At 25.7% G+C, this 24,745-nt stretch overlaps 1 protein-coding gene across 3 annotated transcripts; it reads right to left on the reverse strand.

Moving 5' to 3' along the window:
* Positions 1–5,500: 5,500 nt before the first annotated feature.
* Positions 5,501–24,421, reverse strand: LOC132928052 (nipped-B-like protein). 3 transcript variants are annotated; one of them, XR_009661953.1, is made up of 29 exons: positions 23,430–24,421; positions 18,987–19,102; positions 17,656–17,824; positions 17,443–17,576; positions 16,675–16,881; positions 16,468–16,587; positions 16,306–16,401; positions 15,691–15,834; positions 15,366–15,536; positions 15,112–15,299; positions 14,803–15,014; positions 14,487–14,739; positions 14,128–14,331; positions 13,646–14,047; positions 12,016–12,232; positions 11,698–11,957; positions 10,833–11,630; positions 10,530–10,764; positions 9,544–9,704; positions 9,281–9,478; positions 9,086–9,152; positions 8,818–9,008; positions 8,442–8,753; positions 8,214–8,360; positions 7,817–8,025; positions 7,565–7,742; positions 7,312–7,503; positions 6,322–6,539; positions 5,501–6,258 (listed from the first exon to the last, which is right to left on the reverse strand). XR_009661953.1 is itself a non-coding variant. In XM_060992615.1 (29 exons), exons 3-29 carry the CDS (start codon positions 19,048–19,050, stop codon positions 6,402–6,404), a joined length of 5,667 nt encoding a protein of 1,888 aa, XP_060848598.1. In that variant the 5' UTR covers positions 19,051–19,102; positions 20,245–20,320; positions 23,430–24,421; the 3' UTR covers positions 5,501–6,401. The 3 variants fall into 3 exon arrangements, 2 of the variants coding, with proteins under 2 accessions (XP_060848598.1, XP_060848597.1); XM_060992615.1 differs by adding an exon at positions 20,245–20,320 and having other exon boundaries at positions 5,501–6,539; XM_060992614.1 differs by having other exon boundaries at positions 5,501–6,539.
* Between the last annotated feature and the right edge of the window lie 324 nt (positions 24,422–24,745).

Here is a 24,745-nt window from a genome sequence, read left to right on the forward strand (position 1 = left end):
TTTATTAAAGTAGTTCTAGTCGGTCGAAAAATATCGTTTTTACTGTTTTTAGACATTTCGCTATGATAAAATTGTGAAACTTCGTTTAGTCGGATTTCAATTCAGTAAGAACCTCAAGGTTGGAATTGTCATTGGATAAATACTTTTGGAAAAAGAACAAAATTATTAATATTTGTGTAGCGCAAATTGACACGTGCGTTCTGCCATTTCTTTTACACTATATATCTACAGTCGCAGTCGCAAACGTCGATGTCCGTGTTGTAATATTAGAGTACGACGTACAAAAACTTTTACACGAATTTAATGAATTTAGTATATGCCGAAAACGGTTGTTATCGAATCAGCAATTATTATTATTATTACCAACGGTTGGAGAACTCGATAGAATAATTTTTTAATATCTTTTTTTATAACATATTATATTTATGACTTTTATTATAATAACCAAATATTATTATAAATAGCTACAATCTAAATATTAAAGTACCTAGTAAAAATGATTATAAAATAATAATTAATATTATAAGAACATATTATTATGTATTTACGTTAATTTAAAAAAAAATAATTAGGTACGTCGCTTAATAACGTTATTGTAATAGATACTAAATAAATCGATACAAATGCAATTTTTTACTAAAAATTAATATTTATAGATTCTACGGAGTGATCGGATCTTGTTTCAAATTTAATCTGTTTCTATCACGAGTACAATTCAAACATTCTGGTTTAGATAATGAATGTAATTCGAAAATCCCCGCCAGGTTATTGTAAAAATTCCAGTTATTTTTAATTTTCGAGATTATCAAGAAAAGTAATGGAAAACGTTTACTTTACACCTCTAATATGCATCAACCAGATTCAGTTTTCTATTGGAAAATCTATTGCTGCTCTATTGCTGTTTTTCTGCTCCAAAAAGTGATGACGGACAAAGGGGAAAAAAAACATGATATTGTAAAATCAATGTATTCATTCATCACTCCGTTCATAATTTAAAACTCGATCATAATAAATTAACATCAACACGTGCCTGCCTTTACAACACTATACATATGTATTGGGTTGTAACTGCTGTACACGGCGAATTCTGTTGTCAAAAAACCTATAATTGATGTTGAGCGTAAATCAGAGTCAATAAACTGCGTCTCTAAACGAGTCACAGTCATATAGTACGAAAATTGAGGCCCGGTTGTTTTTAAAACGTACGTGAATTGCGTTTCCGGATATTCTGTTTATTTCCAGTCCGCGAAACAATTTAAAGATAAGTATAATAATCTGCGATGTAGATAATATTATATGTTCACTAATATAATATTAGTAGCAGCCGTAGTGTACAGTTTATCATAGTTCGTACTTCGTGACGCTCGTGTGCTTAGTGCACTAGCCACTAGTTTACCAGTGTTGTAGTAGTGTACCGACGAAAGGAAAAAAAACGTTAAAAATTGTCAATAGTTTCAAACTTCTTCCTAGCGAACTTCTTGAGAAAACGATATTCAACATTGGTCTTACCTCTAGCAAAGTTAAAACGTGTAAGTTTTATTTGAAATTTAATAATAATAATATTTTTATAGATAGTAATGGTGATCACTACTGATCAGACTATAACCGTACAAAAATATCGAAACAACAAAATTACAACAGATTAACCATTAACAGAACATAATATAAGTTTCTCTGTATTAAGTAATATTTAAAAGTGCTATGCAATTCAGATACCTACCTACTATATTTGTAAATTGCAAATGTTATATTCAAAAGTTATCCAAAATTATATCTTGTGCTTCACTTGTTTATATTTAGCTACTTTAAAAGACTACAAAATTCTGTTTAAATGCATTTCAACATTTAATTATGGTACAAAAATTACGAATTACAATTCTGTCCTATTAATAGGACCTAATATCCGTAATGTTACATAACATATTTAGCCTTATGGTCCTTTAAAGTAAAAGGATGAACATTTACCAAGGTCAAAGCTGGTACATTAAAATATAACAGCTAATCATACTTATTAACATTAATGCTTAATAATTAAACAATAATTCTAAAATAATTAATAAAAAAAAAAATTTTACTCTTTAATTAGTTTTGTTGTTTTGATATAGTTGAAGATTGTTTTGCATACAATATAATGTATTATAAATTTAACTTTAATTATTAGCAGAATTCTCCATCAAAGTTAAAGATAGAACCCTTTTTGCTTCTATGTAAAAGGTTTCTAATAAATATAAATTAAATAAATAAAAATAAAAAAAAATTCAAATAGCCATTAGCCATGCTAAGAGTTTAAAATAACAGCCAAAAATTAATTTGTCGAAATGAGAATGACCAAGTAATCTGTAAATTGTATACACAACACAGGTAAGTGTAGGCTAATTATTATTTGTTCTAGCATTTTCCCATGTATTTTCTTAACAAACATTTCAACACAGCGGTCCTCGCTAGGATTTTGAAAAAAAAGCTAAATATTGACTTTTAAAATTACTTGCAGATCACATGCATTTAATCAATTTTAATTTTCACAATATTGACTAAAGTAAAAAACAGAAAATTACTAGTTCCTAGTAACACTTAAAAATAATTAAAAAATATAACAATAAAAGATACTGTATATAATAAAACTACAAAATAAGTATTTAATTTTATTTACTTTTTAAAAGTGTGGTTCAAATACAATTTGTTAAAGGCTGTATAACGTTGACACTATAATGGTTGGTGAATTATTTCCTCACTGACCAAATTGATACATCTTTTACTCGTGAGCATCGGCGTGCACAGAGATATTTGGTAGGTGCAAAATCATGCAGTTAACCATAACTGTATTAGTTTTATAAATATTAAAAATAAATTATATCTAAAATATACCATTTTTAGAATGGTCAGATTTTTATAGTGTAAATATTTGAGATAAATTGTAGGTTATTGTAAGTCAGTTATCCAACAACTGTTAGATGTAATTAAAAAAAAAAATTAAGTCAATCCTCATGTTTTGAAAAAATTGAGAAATCAATTTATATAACCAACAAAAGAGGACAATATACTTAAATCTGTTTATAGAATTGAAATCCAATTATTTTATTTAAATGTAAATTTTTAACGTTTTTTGGTCCAACTTGTAAAATAAATACACTGGTTCCAATCACCATTGCTGGCTTTACTACAATGATGTAGAGTGTAGATTGAACACAGAAATGTAAAATGTAATCAATTTCATAACTGGAATTATTAAACATTTAATGAATTAATAGTGAGCTAAAGGTTGCTCATTATAATTAAAAATAACCCATGATTAGTCTATTAAATTAATCATTATTTTGAGCACAACTATGCTTGTAACATTTTATACATTTATGTGGTATGTTTTTTTCATAGATTTTTGTGTCTTTAATCCCAGCTATGAATATAGATTTAAATAATTACTTGATGATTAGTCAGAAGAATGTGTCCATTAAACACATTACTAGATACCAGTATTGAAATTGTATCATATTTAAAAATATACAATACAATATAATATGCAATACATACATATATAAATATATATGATCATAGATTATTTCAGTTAGTAACTCCAATTTGAATAAAATTCACAATACATATTCTAGCACATAATTCAAAAACTAAATTTAATTATTAAAATATAATAATTTATTTTCATTTGGTGATAAATTACACTTTATACAATTATAATTATATAAAACAATACATCTACATTGATTACAGTAATAAAAAAAATTATTATTGCTAAAAAAATAGTCAAATTTAGATATTATATTCAGATTACAATTTATTTTATCATAATGAAAAAATTATTATATTATGTATATAATTATAATAACATAATTTATATATAATAACAATAAGAACTACATTGGCCAAATGGTTTTCAATTCAGTGCTTATCATTTTAAAACGATGTGGAAATGAATGCAATTTTTGTAATTTAAAAAATATAATTTAATACTATACATTAAGTATATTACACATATTTACTAATAGAAAACCAAAATTATCAAACTGAACCATAATGAAAAAACAACACTATAAACAAAGAAATATTATCTAATATTTGTTTTGTTGTACTATGAGTCTTATAATTATAATAAAATACTCGTCAGATTAGATGTTAATTTTAAATTATTAAAAACAAAAATATAATTAAGTTTTTTTAAACATATATAAAGGGTTCTACTACAATAATTTATTTTATAAAAACAATTAGCAACAAATTTTAAAAGGTGATGTCTCAAAATGATTTTAGTCAACAGTATCTATTATATGGAATAATCAATTTTATGTTCTGAACTAATATACTTTTATAAGTTTTAATTTTTATCTTATCAAACAATATAATTAGTTGAAGTTGGTAAAACAGTAAACTTTTTTAAATATATATAGGTGGTTTATATATATGAATAAAAATAATTTAAATAAATAAATAAAAATGTGCTAAGTAAATTAATAAACAGATTTTACAAAATTAATTTAACTTAATAATCTCAAATCCAATTTAAAAAAATAAAACTCTTAAGATTAATTTTATTTAATTGCCAAAAGGTTGTTATAAGAAGAATATAAATAAAAAAAGTAAATATTAACCATACAAATAATAAACCATGAATAAATTCAAAAAGATTGTTTACTAATAGTTTTCATGTAACATTTCCACCTATATGAAAATAAATTTTCTTTCACTATACCAAAATGTGACCTACTATAATATTGCTATTTTGGTACTTTATCTAATCTACATTATTAACTTTATATAATCTATCTACAAACACAACTAAATTAACATAAAAAACTAAACTTTATAATAATATTAATATAGCAATAATGCTTTAGTTATGATAAAAAAAAAAAATCTAAAACTCATTTTAATAATTATTTACACGTTTTATAAACAACAATGTTGTCACGGTAATTAATTTTTATATTTTTATATTAATTATAAACTTGTAGGTCACTTATTGGTATAATGTTTTTTTTTTAATTATTTTAGTTTTTAATACATAATGTGTAGCTAATCTACAATATATTAACATATATTTGTATCCACAATAATTCTATGATTTTTATCTTTAGTCAGTATCAATATAGATATAATAATTACTAGCCAGAGTACAACTAACTTGTATGATTTTTACCTAATTAATAAATAACAGAAATGTATAAAAATAATAAGTGTTGCTATAAGAATTATAAAACAAATATAATTAAATTAAAAAATGGATATTTATATTAACATTTAGTTTTGTTTAAGGATTCTAAAATTTAGAGAATGTATTTTTTTTTTGCAATTTATTATTTAGTACAGAATTTGTATAATTTTGGTCGATCTAATGATAAATAAAATAAATTTAAGGAATGTCTTATGATTAAAAACCAAATAGCTATACTTTAATTTTGACCATACATTTTTGAAACAGTTCATTAGGTTAACAAATTCATTTCAAAGCAATTAAAAAAAAAAAAAAAAAAACAAAAAAAACCATAAAACATTATGAAGAATGGCGGCTTTAATGTTAAAATAATTTGTTACAATACATAAATCAAAAAAATTGTATAATAATATTATTATAAGATCAATCATACACTTTAAAAACTAAAGATATTTCTTGTTTAGAGTGATACCACATCCGCAAGGGTTATCTATGTCTTAGAAACAAATATGGTTAACTTAAATTTAACAGTTTCAATTTTGTGTTGTTAGTCTTAATATTTAACATAAAACTAAAAATAAACCTATAAATATTAAACTTTAAGGTCAAGTTAATATTAACTGTTGTTTATGTGCCTTACATTTTTTATATTTTATTTTAATACAAGATATGAGTATCAGTTTAAAAATGTTCAAATCTTACTTTAAAATAAAAATATAAAAAAAAACCAGACATATAGAAAATGTTTACCTTTAAGTTTGATAATAGGACAATTTAAATAAATATTAAAAGTAAAAACACAAAATTAGAACAAAGTAGTCATGTTGTAGGTTTATAAGAAAAAGACAACACATGTGGACATGGCTTCTTCTCTATTTATATAAATCAAGAAAAAAAACTATTTCTGTACAATTCGGAAAATATTATTTATTTTCAAAATAAAATAATGTTAAACCAAATGACATTTTAAGTTTCAGACCTCACAATATGTGCTCATATTGAAAACACTTAAGTATTCAAGTGCACAAGGCATAGAAGAATGATCAATTGAGCACTTAAAATCTAATATTAATTATCCATAAAAATAAATAATTCATCTGTCAACAAAAAAAAATGTACAACAAATCTATTTACAGCACATTTAAATTACAATAAGGTACCTGTTTATATTAAGAAATCTGGATCGCTATAGACATTGTCACTATCTTCAGAACTGCCCCCACCTTTAGCTTTCTTTCGCTTATGATGATGTTTTTTTAGGACGATCAGCTTTTTTCGATTTATGTGATCGATGATGATGATGAGAATGCTTGGACGATGGAGGTTTTGGAGGTATGATCGTCAATTTAGGAACCTTTGGTGTTGATTGCACATTGTTCTGTGTAACAACAAAAAATATAAATTTAAATCATTAATATTTTAAGATTAGCACCATAACAATTGTAAATAACTAATTTTATTTCAAATTATAAGAATAAAGTTGTTTTATCTATAAGAAAGAATAACTCTATATCACATACTTCTAGATAAATCTGAGCTAAGACAAGAAAAAAACTTTAGTGCCTCAGAGACAAATAATGATTGTCCGTATAAGGTTTTATATTAAGATTTTAACTTTTGAACAAATTAAGTGTACCTCCTCTAAGATAAACAAATAGAAGCATACAATTTTCTATAAGTTAATTTAATATATTCATATTAAACCAAGGCATTATACCAAATAATTAAGGTACTAAATAAAGATTAAATATTTTACACTTATTAATATAAATTTTACATCAATAGTGCAAAAATGTACAAGTTATTTATTAAATTAAAGAGTAATAAATTAAAAACAAATATTATTCAATGTTCATATCAAAATCTAGTTTCAAATAAATTTTATTTGCTAAAATAGCTTACACCAATAAATACAAGTGATACTTGAAATTTAGAAAAACCATAGTTGAATCCACTTAAAAATAACAAGTTTGAATAAACCAGTTAATAAATTCTTTATAATTATTAAGTTTTTATTGATGATAAAAAAAAGTGTTTAATTTTAATGTACATTAAGGAATATTGAATTCCTTTACAATAAATAAATAAATGTAGTAACTATAGTTTATTAGACATTCAAAATTAAAATATTATATAAATTTGATAATTACTTGTTTTTGATATTCTGGCGATTCATAAGATACATTAGAAACATCATTGTGGTTGGGCGTGTTTGGGATTTGAGTAGGTGTACTACCTACATGATTACTTGGTGTGGATGGAACACTCTTTGAAGCTTTAGGAGTTCCAGCATCTTCATTTCCTTCATCGTCAGGATCAAGATTGATAATCAAATGTTTTAACTGTAAATATAAAATATTATATAATAAACTTAAAAAAATATATTATATCTAATATACATACTTCTAAATAATAAGCAATCAATTCTGATTTAGCCTTTTGTAAATCTTCCGTATTTATTTCTAATCCATATTTAAGCTTTTGTATCGTAGCTTTAGGATTGAATTTTGAATTTGACTTTCTACTTAAATTTTTATCATACATTTTACTAGATTCTGACGGTGAATATTGAGTTATTTTTCTGGAGTAAATGTTTTCAATTAAAAATAATTCATATATAACCATTAATAAAAATATAATTTAAACAAGACTTACAAATCTGTTATTCCATAAACAGTTTTCAGATAAAGTTTGAGAACTAAAAGTAGAAGACAACCCTGAGATTTAATAAGAACTTCTTGAAGAATTGTTATATCATCAGGTACTCTATCTACAAGTGTCCCTTCATCTTCATCTTCTTCATCCTCAACACCACCTTCTACTTTATTAGACTGTACTGGTGCATTAGGATTAGGAAGAAGACCCTATAAGTAAATTTAAATAAAATTATTAACTTTAATTTTTTTTTATACAAGAATAGCATACTAAAATATCAAATTGTGCAGTTTGATTTTTTTTTTTAATATTAAAATCATAAATTAATTTATAATAATACAGTACTTTAAAAATATGTAATGGAATAAAACTTTATTTCACATTAGATTGTACTAACCTCTCTAAAGTTTTGAAGCAAATTAGTTCCATTGACCGATATCATTGTATTAATGTGATGTATAATAAATAAAGGCTCATCTTGCGATTGAAATGGAAAATATGCCAAGTTATCCGCTAAGTATAGCATTTGAGCTAAATTTGTTTTCTATAAAAAAAATAAAAAATAAAATAAATATATGAGGTGAAGTACTTCTTAATTTATAAAAAAAAAAAGGTGTTAACATACGCCTTGATCTTCAAATTGTTTTAAAATTGACAAAACTAGAGCTCTGCGTTGTTGTTTAGTTCTTAGAATAGAATATAGACATCCATTTAAAGCACTTGGGATAGTATCATTTTCTTTTAAACGATATCCTCTAACCATTTCACCATCGGTTTGTACAATGCTTTGTAACTGAAATGATAATTTTATTCCATTTTGAGCACCCATGTGTATAAATCCAGGATATTTTTTTTCTATCTCTTGCAAATGTTTATCAGCACGACTGCTAACTGATTTTTCTGTGTCGGTACTCATACATATAAGATAAGGCACAATCTATAAACATAACATAAATTATGAATTTTCTGTAACTTTTTAATAAGTTTTATAATTTGTTTACTTGAACAGGATGTACAAGTCCCTGTGCTAAAATTAATTGTATAACTTTGAGTACAGCTTGCCGAACTTGAACACTAGTATGTAAAAACGAATTTAAGATTCCTTTGAGATACAACTGAATAACTGTACTAGCCATTCCAGAAGAAACATCACCCATTTCCTTTAAATTTTCTTTCTTAGACATTTTCGACCCTAAAAGAAATTATGAATATTATTATCAACTTAATAACATTATTTGCTTCTCATTAAATAAAAAAAAATTAACTTACATTCTAAATCCTGTTTGATCATTCTTTTTTCTTCTTCTTCTAAATATATTTCAATGTTATTCAAAATCTAGAAAAATAATTTTATTTAAAATTGTATAATTAAATAAACATTTTACATAAAACTAGAAATAATTGAGTGCATATTTTAGATTTATAATAACTTAATTTTAATTATAATATTTTCAAAATGCATACTTGAGATTTCATTATATTTGCGACACTATTGTTTGATAAAATATCAAGGTATGTGTTCATAAGATCTTGACATAACATAAAATCATAATGCCTTATACATATTGATCCAATTGCTTTTAAAGCAAATAATTTAGTGTCATCTTCATTTGTATGCATAAAATATGACATTATGTCATACACTAAATCTCTAATGTTATCCTATTAAAATAAATAAAATTCTTTTGTAAGAAAAATGTATTGATTTTAAAATATAAAAGACTTACTGGGTATGCATCACCATACACATCTTTGTCTGTAAAATCGAAGAATCTTAACATTAGTCCAATAATATAAATTGAACGACGAAATATTGGCCGTAGTGGTATTAAACCTTGAGGATTTGTCTGTCTATCCTGGTGTAATTTTTGAAAATTGCTTAAATATTCTGAAATAAAATACACACAAATTAAGAGTTCAATTCAATATTATTCTGTAATGGTCAGAAAATATTTAATTTAAAATGAAAGCTTATAAAAATAAAGCTAGTAAATAATTTAACTAATGAAGTACTTATGAATTATTCATTCAAGATCATATTTTGAACAAGTTGTTATTTATTCTTGTACATAAAAACTGTTTTTAGTTATTACTTTTATAATTTTTAATCATCATTTAAATTTATTTAATTCAAATTTTAGTTTCATTTTTTTAATGATAAAGCTATGAAAACAATGTTGATCTACCAATATTTCAAGAGGACGTAGCACTGGCATTTATTGTCTACATTTTACAAGTACATAAGATAACAAATTTACACTCAGCAGATCACATTTAGCTTAATCTTGATGGTAAGAACATTATTTGTGCTATATGCGATTTATTTTTATGATAGTTCAATTTTTCAGCAAGTTTGCGTGTTTAGTGTAAATTAAAAATGCTCAGAAGTCATAACTTGCTTAATAACTAAATTATCGTAAAAACCCCCAAACAAACACAGACATTGCTGATAATTTGTTATCTTATGCACTTATAAGCTAGAAACAACAAATGTCAGTGTTACATCCTTTTAAATATTTATTTAAAATATTCAACAGGTTATTTTACCCCTAAAAAGAAATAAATTATAAATTAAGCATGCAGTTATATTATAAATATAATATATGCATAATGTATTTTTGATATTTATTTGTATACTGGCATATTTAACACAATCATCAACTATGTATTTTTAAATTTAAATAAAATACAGCAAATCATACTCCACACTTACTATAGTATATTCCAAAACAATCCCGGATGAGCTTAAAATTTCTTGTTACATTATTTACCACAGATCCAAGACACGATATACAACTTAAAATTACAGTTTGATCATGCTTCATAATGAGTTTAACTGCATCCTCTTCAAGTTGTGATAAAAATATTTCGCTAGGATGTTCTATTAATGGAACAACAAGTTCAAGTGTCCTTGCCACACAACTAATAATTTGATAATCGCCTTGTGTCTAAACAATTAAATAAAAAATAAACAAATATATCATGTATATTAATCATATAATTCAAAATTATTTACCTGGCATTTTAAACTCAAATATGGTTGAAGAGTGAGAGAATGTGTAGCTAAAAGTTGTGGCCGTATTTTAGCGAATAGATATAATGTAGTAAGACAAGCAACAAGCTGTTGTGATGTACCTCCACCGCCACCATCAAGTGTTACAACATTTTCCACTAAACAGTCTACAATTTGCTTACAAGCTGTAAGTAAAGCTTTTGGAGGTTCAGTAGATACTTTTGCTGTGTCATCTTTATCTTCTTTAGGTTTAAACAAACTTAATAATAATTGCTCAAACCATTCTAGGCCTAATTCTTTTGATGCTGCTACAACATCAGTTATGTTTAAGACTTTCCTCAATAACATTTTTGTATCAAGAGTAGGCTTTTCTCGTACTGGAGTGAACCACATATTTTGAAACACTTCCATAACTAATTTTTTAATGCCATCTTCGTCATTCACGCGCCGTATCATTTTAACACATATTTCTGGAATTTTTGGGTAATCTGGACACTCAATACATATATCTTTCATTATTTTTATCACTCGTTTTCGTACACTGACACCTGTGTCCAATATTCGAGTGGATAACATGTCATAATATTTATCAATTAATTCTGGACGACTCAAAACAAACTTCCCAACTAAATCAACAGCAGCTTCTCTAACTGAAGTTGAGTGATCTAGGAAAGAATGACTTACACCCAACTGCATTTCTTTTAAGCCCAGAACACCTGGATCAACTTCAACAATCATTGTTAAACATTTCATAGCTTTTGTTCTTATATTTACAGAGGTTTCCATCAAAACCTTGATAATCTAAAATAATAAATAAAATATATATAAGATTATATAAATATTTAATATACACAAATTGTGTACTCACATGCTTAAGATAAGTATCAAAACTTTGAGAAAATGGTCTTTTAGAAGCTAAATATCTTGCAACTAATTCAGCACTATCATAATCAATGTATGTTTGCATAACTTGTGTAGATTGATTATCATAAGGATTGATTTTAGTTAGCAAATATTCTTTTCTTTGATCACAAAGTCTTGAATTTTCAACAGCTTTATTTGCATCTATTCGAGATTCATTTTCTTTGCTTGAATCACTACTCTCGCCATCATCTTCGTCGTCTGAACCTTAAATGAGAAATTTAAAATATTAACAACTCTATTACTTTAATTATGTAATAAATACCAAATTTTTTTCGCGAACGTTTTTCTTTCTTTCTTTTTGATAAAGAGTCAGTTGATTTTCCAGCGTCAGTATTATCTTGGTACCACTGAGCTAAATAGAAATGTCGTGCATGCCTTAAAGCTGGTTCTGAAAGACTTCTAATAGCCAAATAATCCAAAAGCACTCTTTGCAAAAACTGTATTCTTTCCTCATCATCTTGAACTTCTTGAACTTCTTCCTGTGAATAATAATAATATATTATAAACTATCAGTATCCTATCAATATAGCCTGTACAAAGATAATAATACAATAAAGCTTATTGATACAATAAATATCATACATCAATTTATTATAACAATCTTTAAGAAGTAAAATATTAATTTCCGGCTACACGGATCAACAGAACATTTAACCGATTTTTGAGTTCTCATTAAGTGAGTCTTCTATACTAAGGTCATCCATACTAATAAGAACAAAATATTTGTATACTAAATATTTAAAATGTTTTAAATCCAAAAACTTTGTTTTAATATTATGTTGCGAATTAAAAATAAAAATAAATAGTCTTAAATTAAATTATCAATAGTTCTATTACAAAAATTTAGATATTTAACGAATAATGTTAAAATAAATAGTAAAAATAGGCATATTTTACATAATTTTGAATATTTTTAAGTGAATACAAAAACAGATTATTTGAAGTTTTTTTTAGAAAATATAAATCCTGACCCTATTTATGAGTATCAAGTATGGACACATGGAAAAAAACCTCAATAAATCTATCAGTATGGTTCTATTACCAGGCAATTCACTTTGATATTAATATTATATGAGGAAAATTATAGGATAACAAAAGAAAAAAATTATCTATAGTATGTATAAGGAAGGACATATCAATTAATGAAGTTCCAATGGAGGTATTCGGGTGGCATTGAGAAAAGAGTAGCTACCAAAGGCATATTATATAAAAGTAATATGGAATATAATATATATGAAGAAACAAGGACAAGAGTGAAGAGTGTATAATATGGAGAAACACAAAATTTTAGTGTAGTAAATATGTATTAAGGTTCAACATTAAGCCATATAAGCTAATATGCAACATGGATTACTTCAAGCAGTTAGAATAAATATTACAAACCAATAACAGTTTTAAGGAATATATAAAATAATAGGATTAAGCGTGGATAGATGAAATTAAGAAAAGCGTCATGTGTTTAAAGTGACAAGAAAATTCCAGTAAGATTGAGAGGAAAATTTTTTTTTAAAACATTTGTTAGGTCAGTTATGTTATATGGATCTGAATGTATGCAAAAAAAACAGAACAGAGGAAATGTATAGTCAGGATGAGAATGCTAAATTGAATGTTATTACTAGATAGGATAGTAAAAAAAATAATATACAATTGTATGGTTGAAAAGGAGAAAAAATAGGTTAGTTTGAATTGTGAAGAGATAATTCAATAGAAGTAAAAGTTGTAATGGAAACCAATGTAGAAGAAAAACAAAAGGGTTGAAGACCAAGAAAGAGATGTATATAATGAATAATCTTAATAATGATAAATATTGGAATGCAATAAAAGTAGAAGATTGAGCCCAATACATTAACTACAATCAAATTAAAATATTTATAAGTATCATCAATACATACCATTAAATTACCATCTTCATCCTTCAGCTCTTCTGTTCGTATATCCATAATTATAGAATCAATAGTTTTTAATCTTAATTGGGACGTAACAGAATCCTTTCTCAGTCTAGCTGCTACAACACCAAGATAGTCTAAGGAGGCTACTCTAAGAGACATATCTAAATTTTTGTTAACAAAGTTAGCAACTAATAGCCTCCCAAGTACACTAAGCATAAGTTCAGATGCTGGCCACTCTGGTTTATTCACAGTAGTTAATAGATCTTGAATGAAATTTTCAAATATTGGACGGTAATCAATTTCTTCGCTTTTACTACTACATTTTGATAAAAACACGTGCAAAAAACTTGATGCAGTTGAACGAGCAGTCTTGAATTTACTGATAATTAATGTATCAGGATCAAGCTAAAAAAATAGTAAAAATTATATAAATTATCCAGTTTAAAATACATGTAAAATTATAATTGAGTATTTAGAAACCTTACATTTGACTGTTTATCTGCTAAATTAGATGGAAGTACAACCATGCATTGAATTAATTGTAAGACTAGAGCTGATAACATTTGAATATACTCTTCAGAACTAATTCGAAATGATTTTAAACTTCGCTTTGAACTTGGCAACCGTGCCATAGATGCGAGTATATCATCTAGTAGTAATTTCCGGTGTTTGTCATACTTTGTAAATATCTATTCAAATAAAAATTAATTAAATTATTTTCTTTCATTAAAACCTAAAAAACTATTTTTAAGTAATTTTGACAATGTATGAACTAAATAAAAACGAATTTCATTTACTAATTTCGAAAGTATTTCTTTAATCCAATGTATCAAATTGTATTTACCGTTGTAACGAGTTTTAATGCAGAAAGTTGTAATTCACTGATTTCTTCAACAAAAAAGGGCGAAACTGCCATTGATGAAGTATGAAGAACAGCTGTATCAGTAAGAGTTTGAATTTGTAACAGCTCAGCCAAAAGCGAAACTACTTCTGCCAACTTGGTATATAGGGAAAGAACATTTTTATCACGAACTTCTTTTGGATGAGCACGTTTTTTACGTGCACTTCCTGCATAAGAATCATTACTCTTATGTATCCTGAAACAAAAAATAAATTACAGTTCAATCAAATTATAAAAAAAATAATCATTTTTAATGTACCTATAGACAGGATCAAACGCTGGGTAAATTGTATTATGTAGTTGATACTTAGTGAACATGACTACTCTGTCAATAACATCTTCCATGTAAACTTTTTTCTGCATTTTTGGTGAAGTTAACACATATAGGGTAGTGAGGGATGCATCTACAGCTCGCATAACTCTTTCCATCGCTAACTCCATCCACAATTTTCTTTCACATTCATCATCTTCCTAAAAAAATAAACAACAAATTAATATTAGAAAAGAAAATATTAACACTAGTATTCAGGTTGTATTTAGTATACAGGTGATATTTGTATTTGCTTACTGGATCAGCTATTGGAGATACTTTTGCACCATCTCTAATATTTTTTTCAAGTATGCTTAATATACGAATTATTTTATTTGATGGGATTGATTCCATAGCGCCTAGTGTTTTAAGTTTAGCCGATTCGCTACATAATTCTTGAAGAACATATTTTGGTATTAAAGCTTCTGGCGGGATATCATTTTCCCCTATTAAAATAACAAATTTAAATTCTGAAAAACTGCTATTAATAAGATTATAATATTATCAATTACCAAAATCTAGCAATGTATCAACTTCTTCAGTGCTCTCAAATACTTTTTCAATGCATTTATTGAACTTCTGATATGTATTAGTTTCCATTAGTTCTTCTACAGATAACTTTTCAACAGCTGGTACAAATTTTCTTTCAACTTTTCTTAATTTAGGTTTTATAATACATTCATCTAAATTATTTAGAAATACAACATACAATTACTATTTGAAATGAAACATATAAGCATAAATAAATATTTAATTAAAAAATATTATGCAATCATAATATATAAATATAACGATTTAAAGTCCAAATTTGAAAAAAAAATAACAAATAATAATTACTTTCATCAAAACTATTATTTTTGTCATTGACTTCTGATTGTTGGGCAGCTCTTTTTCTTCTTTTAATTCTCTCAGTCAATGATACCCCAAAATCATTTGGATCAGAACTTTCATTTTCAACTTGTGAAGGAAAACTTCTTTTATCTATTATTAAATAAACACATCATATTTATGTTAAAGGTATGTAACAAATAAATATTTAATTAATACTAGATATGTTATAACAAAAACATTAAAATTGGAATCAAACTTGAAAAAAATATAAAGCTCAATACAAACTATACTGAGTGTATATAGTTACTATAACTTCTAACAAAAAAATAATATTAATAAAGCACTTATATTTTCAAAATATTTTTAAATACTATAATCAAAATAATAAATATTATGTTCATATGTGTGTAACAACATAAACTACCAGTTATTTTGCTATGTAATAGATTCGAATTAAGTTTAATACTGGTAAATTGTAGTTTAGATATATTGATATTACTATCAATTTACTTAATGGCAATAAAAATAAATAAATATAAATACTTAAATTGCAAAAATCAAAACGACATTTTTCATTATATATGTAAATACAATTTTAAATTATTTAAAAAAAATGTGAACCTTGATTTGTAATTGAGGGTCTCTCTGCAAGAGCTAATCCAAAATCATTATCTTCTGTCAGTTCTTCCATATTTATCATGTTCTTTTTGTTCACAACTAAAATAAATAATAAAAAAAAATTATTTGGTTAACCTATGTACTTGTAACACGAAAAATAAATACCATGTTGACTAAGATCGATTCGAGTTAATGAAATTGTTGGTTGATTTAAGAAAACATCGTAACTATTTGTTATTTGAGAAAATTGACGCTCCAAGTTTTGAACATTTAATTTATCATTTTCTAAAATTTCAACATAATTTAATATTTTATCTATAAATAAAAAAACTCAAGTTCTACAGAAAAGTAAAAGATAAAAAATTAATTTACCTTCTTCATCTAATAACAATCTGGATAATTTTGTAGGAGGTGTTCTCACTATAACAGGTTGCTGTTGATGTGGAAGCTCATTCAAAATCTCAGATTGCTGTAGTAGTTCATTATGTGATAAATCATGTTGTTCAATCAATGCTGATTCAAAACTATTAATTTCATTGAGTTCGTGTACAGCTTTGGTTTCAATATTTTTTTCTTTCTCTGAAAAATGAATTAAATAAAAATAATTTTAAAAAAAATCAATGTTTTATATTTTATCGGGTTTATTATTAATTCTTTGCATTGTAAAAGAACATAATCTTTAATTATTACCAATAATATAAACAATATGGTAAAAAGTACATTTATTTTTGAAAACATAATATTTGAATAAAATATTTATTAAAAATTAGAAAATAGTTTTAAAATGATAAAAATATTTGTAGTCAAATCTAAAACACTAGACAAATTTAACAAAGGTGTTCAATAAATTTTATACTCAATGTAATGTATGAAATAAATTTGAACTATAAACTTCAATTATTCATGCAAAACATAATCATTTTTACAACTATTTATCTGATGAACAGTACTTTTTTTTATAAATCAATTTCTTTGCCAAATAAGAAAATTCTAAAAATTAATCTTGAGTTAATTTAAATTAGGAGATTTATACATTACTAGGATAATGAATGAATTAATAAAAAAAAATATATTCATAACTGAACAAAAAAAAAGTATAGTTAGCAAAACAATGTACCTACAATAATTGATTATTATTACCTTGCTGTTGTTGAAATATTGCCGGTGGTCCTCTAAATACATTAGCGTTTTGATGTAATATTGCTTTAAGAAGTTCAGGTATGTTTTGTTGATTGTTATAATGTTCTGTGTACATATATTTGTCTTTCAATTGTCTAAAAAAATATAAAACATCAATAACATTAGTTATAAATATTTTCCTAAATTATATGTACCTATATAAATAACACTTACATATGGTCTGATGAGGTATTTATTAAAGACTGAATTAATTGTGGTACCAAAGTATCATCTCGAAGGCTAAGTAAAATATCGGCTTCTTCAGCTACACGGGGATGAAATAGTAAAGATTTATTACCTAATGTTTGAGGCATAGGTGAAGGCAGTGGCATTTCAGGTAACACTGTAAATTAATTCAAATGTTAATCAAATATTATTCAAATAAAAATGTTTTTTAATATAATAAAATAATTTTATATTTCTTATAAAATATAATATATCACACAGATTATGTATGTTTTTTAAAATTTAATTTATGTATTTTCAAAATTCAGTATAATTAAAATTATAAGACACAAACATAATAAGATGAACATAAAATTAATAACAATAAAAACAAAATAATGTTAAAAATGTTGTAATTGTACTGAACAAGATATTATATTATACATTTATATTTTGTAAAACCATCAGTTTGAAATATATTAAAATACTATGATTACTTTTTATGTTTGATCTATTAATATCAAATGATATTTATCATATATTATTTTTTAAGATTCAAATTTATAATCTGATAATTTTATTATTGTGGTATAGAATAATTGAAAAAAAGTTAAATATGCATTGAGAAATAATAATATTATATTTTGTAACAGGTCTATGTAGACAAGTATAATTTACTTTCCAATAATTCATTAAACATTAAGACAAGGATGGCATCAATAAGTTACATTATACAATATTAATGTGTGTTGTACGCTAAGATACTCGCTTACATTATTTCATAATGCCATATTCTAGTTTAACCACATTTCCAACCGCAGATATGGACAAGTTTTTTGTTGTATGTTTGTAAAAAATTACTAACTATATTTTGTTTACTAAGGCTATATTATAATCTTAGTATTATTATTACTGTAATATCTACATTCTATATCAATACTTCACCAATTTTTGAAAATAATTATTTATTTTATATTAAAGTCTTGTATATTACTTTAAAGTTTATATCAAAGTTACTGTATTTGTATCTTTAAATTACATCCATTAAATACACAAAAATATTGAAAATATTACTCCTATCATTCTCAGTTACACGAACAATATACAGTTATGATAATTTTAATAAAATCAAACTTTAAATCTCAGATACCTTAAAACCAACACATCAATTGTATTAATATTTACAATAAATTTGTATAAAAGAAATTTAATTCCTAAATAATACAAAATAATGACCTTTAACACTCTTTTTTTTTGAAGATCAAAAATACTTTGATTGTCATACAGTTTTAATAATTCAATAATATATCAGAGAAAAATCTCACTAATTCAATACTTACAATCTGTTAAACTTGAAATGCCAGCCAGAGTTGTTATAGGTACACTAGGAATTTCCCCGTTCATTGCTATGGTCCTTTGATGACCATCGTTGTACCCTACTTTCAAGTCATATTGCCTGAAAAATTTAAATAACAATAAATTTTAACTATTAAAATAAATTGCTTAATTTCTTAATTTAAAGTATAGTTAACTCATATGCATGTTTTATTCAATTAAATTTTATCTAAAAATTTAAAGATTTTTCATTAGATGTTCAAGATAAGTTAGTATTTAATAAATGATAAATGGAAAAGTAACCGAAAAAAAAGTAGTAATTTGATAGTAAAACAACAGTATAAAAATTCTGGTAGGTATAACGTTAACCATATACATGTTTTATATTCAACTATAGGTAGGTATACATAAATATTTTAAGTACGGTTTTTATTCAAACAAATATAATAAATAAATAATTTAATTCGGTAATTTAAATAATTTAATAATCTATTAATTCGGTAATTTAAATAATTTAATAATCTATTAATTAGTAAAAATAAATATTAATTTAATTTATAATCTGTAAAACAAAATCAACAAGAATTAAAAATATTTAATAAGTTAAAAAACAAATTACAAATACTAGGTATATTAATTGAATTTGAAGAACAAATCTATACAGGTGAATTTTTTTAATTAATTATTATTATAGATACAAAAACTTTTGTGATTAAATATATGATAACTTTTCACAACTTTACATAATATTATAAAATACAATTTTTACGAATTACTACGATATAATGCTTAATTATTATTAACTAAAATAAAAATTGTTAAATGGTTATAGTAAAATGTAATAGTTTTCTAAAATTATTAAAATGTATGATAGTTAGATTAATATAATAAGTTATAGTCTTATGACATTCAATTAACTAAAATCTTTAAAATTTAATGATATTATTCTGTTACCTACGCTTTACATATTGTTTGATAAACCATAAGATTATATTCGACTATTTACACTAGGAAACGTTTTGAATAATACATCATGAAATAATAAAATTGAATATTATTAACCAGTATTAATAATGAATATTTATTTTTTACATTGTTTTATTTTTGCATTTAAAAATTATGAATAAATGTATGAAGTACCTACTTAACTTTACTGTTCTAATTTAGTGTCATTACAATTTGAAAACAAACACGAATAAAAATCATTTTAAAATGTAATATTATGTACCAATAAAAATTATTTTTAATAAAAAAAAAATATACCTTTCTTCACTTTTGAACCGACGACCCCAGAAGAACTGTTCCCACCCAGCTTTCCAGGAGCCAATAAAAAATAAACCTATAGAAAAACAGATTTTTCTATATTTAATAAAGACTTAGCATACCTAATTTAATTCAAATAATAAATATAATATAAATATTAAATATGTAGAATTTATACCAAAATAATTTTTTTTTTTTTAAATAAATGTACAATTATATTCTATTGGTCATAATAAATTAAAAAACCATTCTATTACAAGGAGGGTATTTACAAATATTTTTAATAATAGTTAATTTAAACCTAATTGTTTTTAATTCTAATGAAACTGGCACCTTACATATGGAATGTATACAATATTAGGTACATTACTTCTAATTACTTTTAAACTTCATAAATTTATAATTTAATTTGTGAATTAAATAAATACCCATATAATAAATATGGGTATTTAATATTCTAAACTAAATTACGAGCTAAATTAATTATACAGCATAAATTTATAATAAATAGACTTTTATTTAAAATTATTAAAAATTCATAATTAATGTATTTAAGCTGTGGTTTTAATCAATTTAGTAAGAAAAAACATTAATAATAAACAAAAATGTAGGATACTCTATACTTTTTGCTTGCCGTTAGTTAAAAAAATTAATCTCTATTCTTAAATTAATTTCAATTTAATTAATTAACCACGGTTAGAAGAGACAATGTACTAAAAATATTGAATACTCAAAAATGTTGTTATTGAATATTGTATAAAACCAATACATTATTGGAATCTCAAAAGGGGTGTTGGGAGCACAACAGTTTTGTTATTAGTATTATAAAAGTTTAACAACATTGATTAAAAATAAAATATATACCAAATAAAAAGTCAATACTTAATTAACAATAATAAAAAATAGTAGATTAAAAAATGTTCATAATTATATTTTATATTGTAGTTATGAGTAGGTAAGTTAAATTTTTTAATAATTATAGGGTAAGTAAATTATAAACCATTATAAACTATTTATAATTTTTAAAAATTGTAACTTCTCATACTGTATTGTCTCTACAATGAATACTTATTTAAGTTATTACTCTACCAACAAATACAAATAATTTAAGTAATCTTGCAATTATGAACTAGCATTGATACTCTAGGCCACAAGATAAGTTAACTATTTCACATATATAGACTTACAATGTTTTCGGTAAATAAAATAGAAGGGGGGGGGGGACATCAACTCTGATATGTTTTGATCAAGACAAAGTTTACTTTTGTCATGGGCCGAAGTATAGTTATAAAATAAATGGTGCTACAATAGATTTCCTACATCTACAATTTATGGAATTATCCAGTATTTAAATATAATTACATGGAAACAGTTTGAAATATTATTTTCAAGTTCTAGTTTAATATCATCTTGGTTTTTTTAATATATTTTATGTTAAAACATAACAAAAACTATTCTGCGCAAAAAAGAACTAAGAAGGCTATAGTCATAACTAAAAAACAAAATTTTTATCTATAAAAAGGAGAACTTTGGTTCTGAAATATTGTTTTGGTTTTTTCGATATTGGAACTACAAAAAAAGTTATCCAATTTCAAAAATAATGGATTTCTAATAATAAGAACTTCTTTTCATACAAATGGTATATATAAAAAAAAAAAAAAAATGATATTTCACAGATAATGTTCTCAACTATATTGTATATCAATTTGGAGTTTTAACTATCGTTACTGCCCGAGCAGTTCTATTCCTTTTAAAACAGTTTTTGCTGTTTTACATTTGTGTGACTGAGAAAACACATGTGGGTGTTCTCTTAAGTGACTATTCAAAAACAATACTTGCATAACGTTATACACTAAGATATTTTATTTATTTTACAATTTTTATAAACTATCTATGTTAGAGGGAGTAAATTAATATTATTTTACAATATTGTAAATATTAGATGAATAACATAGTATTAACTGGTTTATTCAACTATAAGTATTTTTTTAACTTATAAAGTACATAAAAGTATTCCCATTAAAAGAGAAAATTGTTATATAAATTTATTTAATGAATTATCTCATTATTCTATTATTTTAATCAAAAACCCTTATTATACCTATATGGCTATATTTATTTGTGATGTTCTTTTATTACTTTATATTCTTAAATGATTAGTAATAATATAACATTATAATTAAGGTCATTAAAACAATATTTGGGTGGATATTTAAATAATTGCACATTTTAAATGGTACCTAAATACCTACCTATAACTGAGTAAAACTAAGTTTAAAAAAAAAATAGATTTATGTACTTGTTGAAGAATAACTAAATAAAATAAATAGGTAATCATTATAAATATTCATAATTCAAACACATTATTTTTATCTTCCTTCTTATCTAAACGTATAATAATCTATCTACTAGGTATATTAATGATAAATGTTACTTCATAATGCAATAGTAACATAACTCTGAAATAACTTTTCATTAATTTATAATATATATACCTATAAGGTTAATAAAATTAGTATAATAAGTAAGTAGTAAGTTAACCTATCTAATTAAAATATGCTACCATAATGGATGACATGTTATCTCATTAGATTCATTAGATAAACTTATAAAAAAAAACTATTTTATTTTCATTTAGATTTGAAAAATATAAAAACAGAGAGAAAATGTAAATAATTAATAAGAAATGTGCGTTGTGGATGTACATCAATACTTTTATACATACGTTCAAAAAGTCAGAATAGTAACAGTCTAATTAAAGTCTAGTTGTAGAATACATGACGTGTTCAACGTACCAAATGTTATTTGACATTGGCGTACCATTCATTAATTACCAATGCCATCAAATGTGAGACGATATAAAAGTATCGAAATAAATCACTGCTAGTCGGACCAGATTACTCCTGTCACATCCAGACGTTTAGACAACGGCAAGTCGGTTGACATGCACGTATCACGAAATCGTAGAGAATAGAGATAGTACTACCTACTAACTATAGTACTTATTAAAACAAACTGGCATGCGATCGCTATCGCAGATAATATCGCCAGTGGTCAGGTGTACGCGCGCGCGACGTCATTGTTGAGGTTGTCGCGATAGACAGACGGGAAAAAAACCAAACGGGAACAGGTACCGTAAAATAAGTAATAAACAATTATCGACGCGATCGTCATGTTTTACTTACAGGTTGCTGTTGTTGTGCGTCGGTCTGTACATTAAACGAAAATAATATGCAGAAACTATTATCGGCGATGGTTGACGGTCTTTGTCACTACCGAGTGCGAAGATGGCATCCGACGGCGGAAGGCGAGTTACGAGTCCGCGGTTGCTGCAGTGGAAGTCGTTTTCGTCGTTGCTGTTGACGCAGCGGTCGTACTACCACGGACGGTTCGTGTTGCGGGAGACTGACCGTCGTGAACGTTACCTTCATCACACGCGAAAACCCGCGGTACCGTCGTCACCGTACGGCCGTCGACGTTCGGTTAGTGTTTTCCTCGCGACTCTTGAGAATACCGCGGTCGTGGTGGTCGTTGTCGTCGTCGTCGCCGCCGCCACTGTCGTTATCGCCGTCGCCGTTGTCGTCAGTGCTGCGGTGATGGCACGCTTCGTCGTCGTTGGTTCCGGCGGCGGCTGCTGCTGCTGCTGTGTTGACGGACGGACGCGGAACCAGTACTGGAAAACTGCTGTCGCGACCAATCGCAGACGCCGTTCATATTATTATTACTATTATTGTTATTACTATTATTATTATTATTATTATCACCAAAACAACAATAACGGAGAAAAGAGAACAAACAAATGGAACGAAATAAAAATTTAATTTAAAAAAAAAAACTCACGACACGAGACGCATATTATTGTTTATTATAATAAATAATATTATAATACACACGCGATGATTTACACAAAAATATTGTTTTTTCATTCATATGTTGTTACATGTACGCATTCGATTTATTGTGTACGTGTATATACATAACAATATTATATACGTAGGTAATATAAGTAAATATTACAATAAATACATATATATATATGCATGTGTGCGGACGCAGGTATGTGTAGTACATATATTATATATTATTATTGTGTATATACATGAAGTATAAACAAAGTATATGCACGGTACCGTTCACGCAAACGCGCACACACACGCACGTACACACGCACACGCACACGCAAACACGTCACACGCACACACACACACACACGCGCGCGCAAACGGTCGCGCGCGGGACAGGCGTTAACGTACGAGAACGCGCACACGCACGCACACACACACACAGGCACACGGAATCAATCGTTTGATTAGTAGTGGTAGTAGTAGTAGTAGTAGTCGCCACTCTGTCAGCCAGCGACAAAACGGGGTGAAAGAGAAGAACGTAATGTGGGGAAAAAAAAAACAACACCCACCGTCAACCGATCGACCGGTGCGGCCGTTCGCCCGTGCTTTGAGATACGGGCGCGCAGAACGTTCGGCCGACCGTTGCGCGCCGCCAC

Source organism: Rhopalosiphum padi, chromosome 3, assembly GCF_020882245.1.
Source record: "Rhopalosiphum padi isolate XX-2018 chromosome 3, ASM2088224v1, whole genome shotgun sequence".
In the NCBI taxonomy this organism is placed as follows: domain Eukaryota; kingdom Metazoa; phylum Arthropoda; class Insecta; order Hemiptera; family Aphididae; genus Rhopalosiphum; species Rhopalosiphum padi.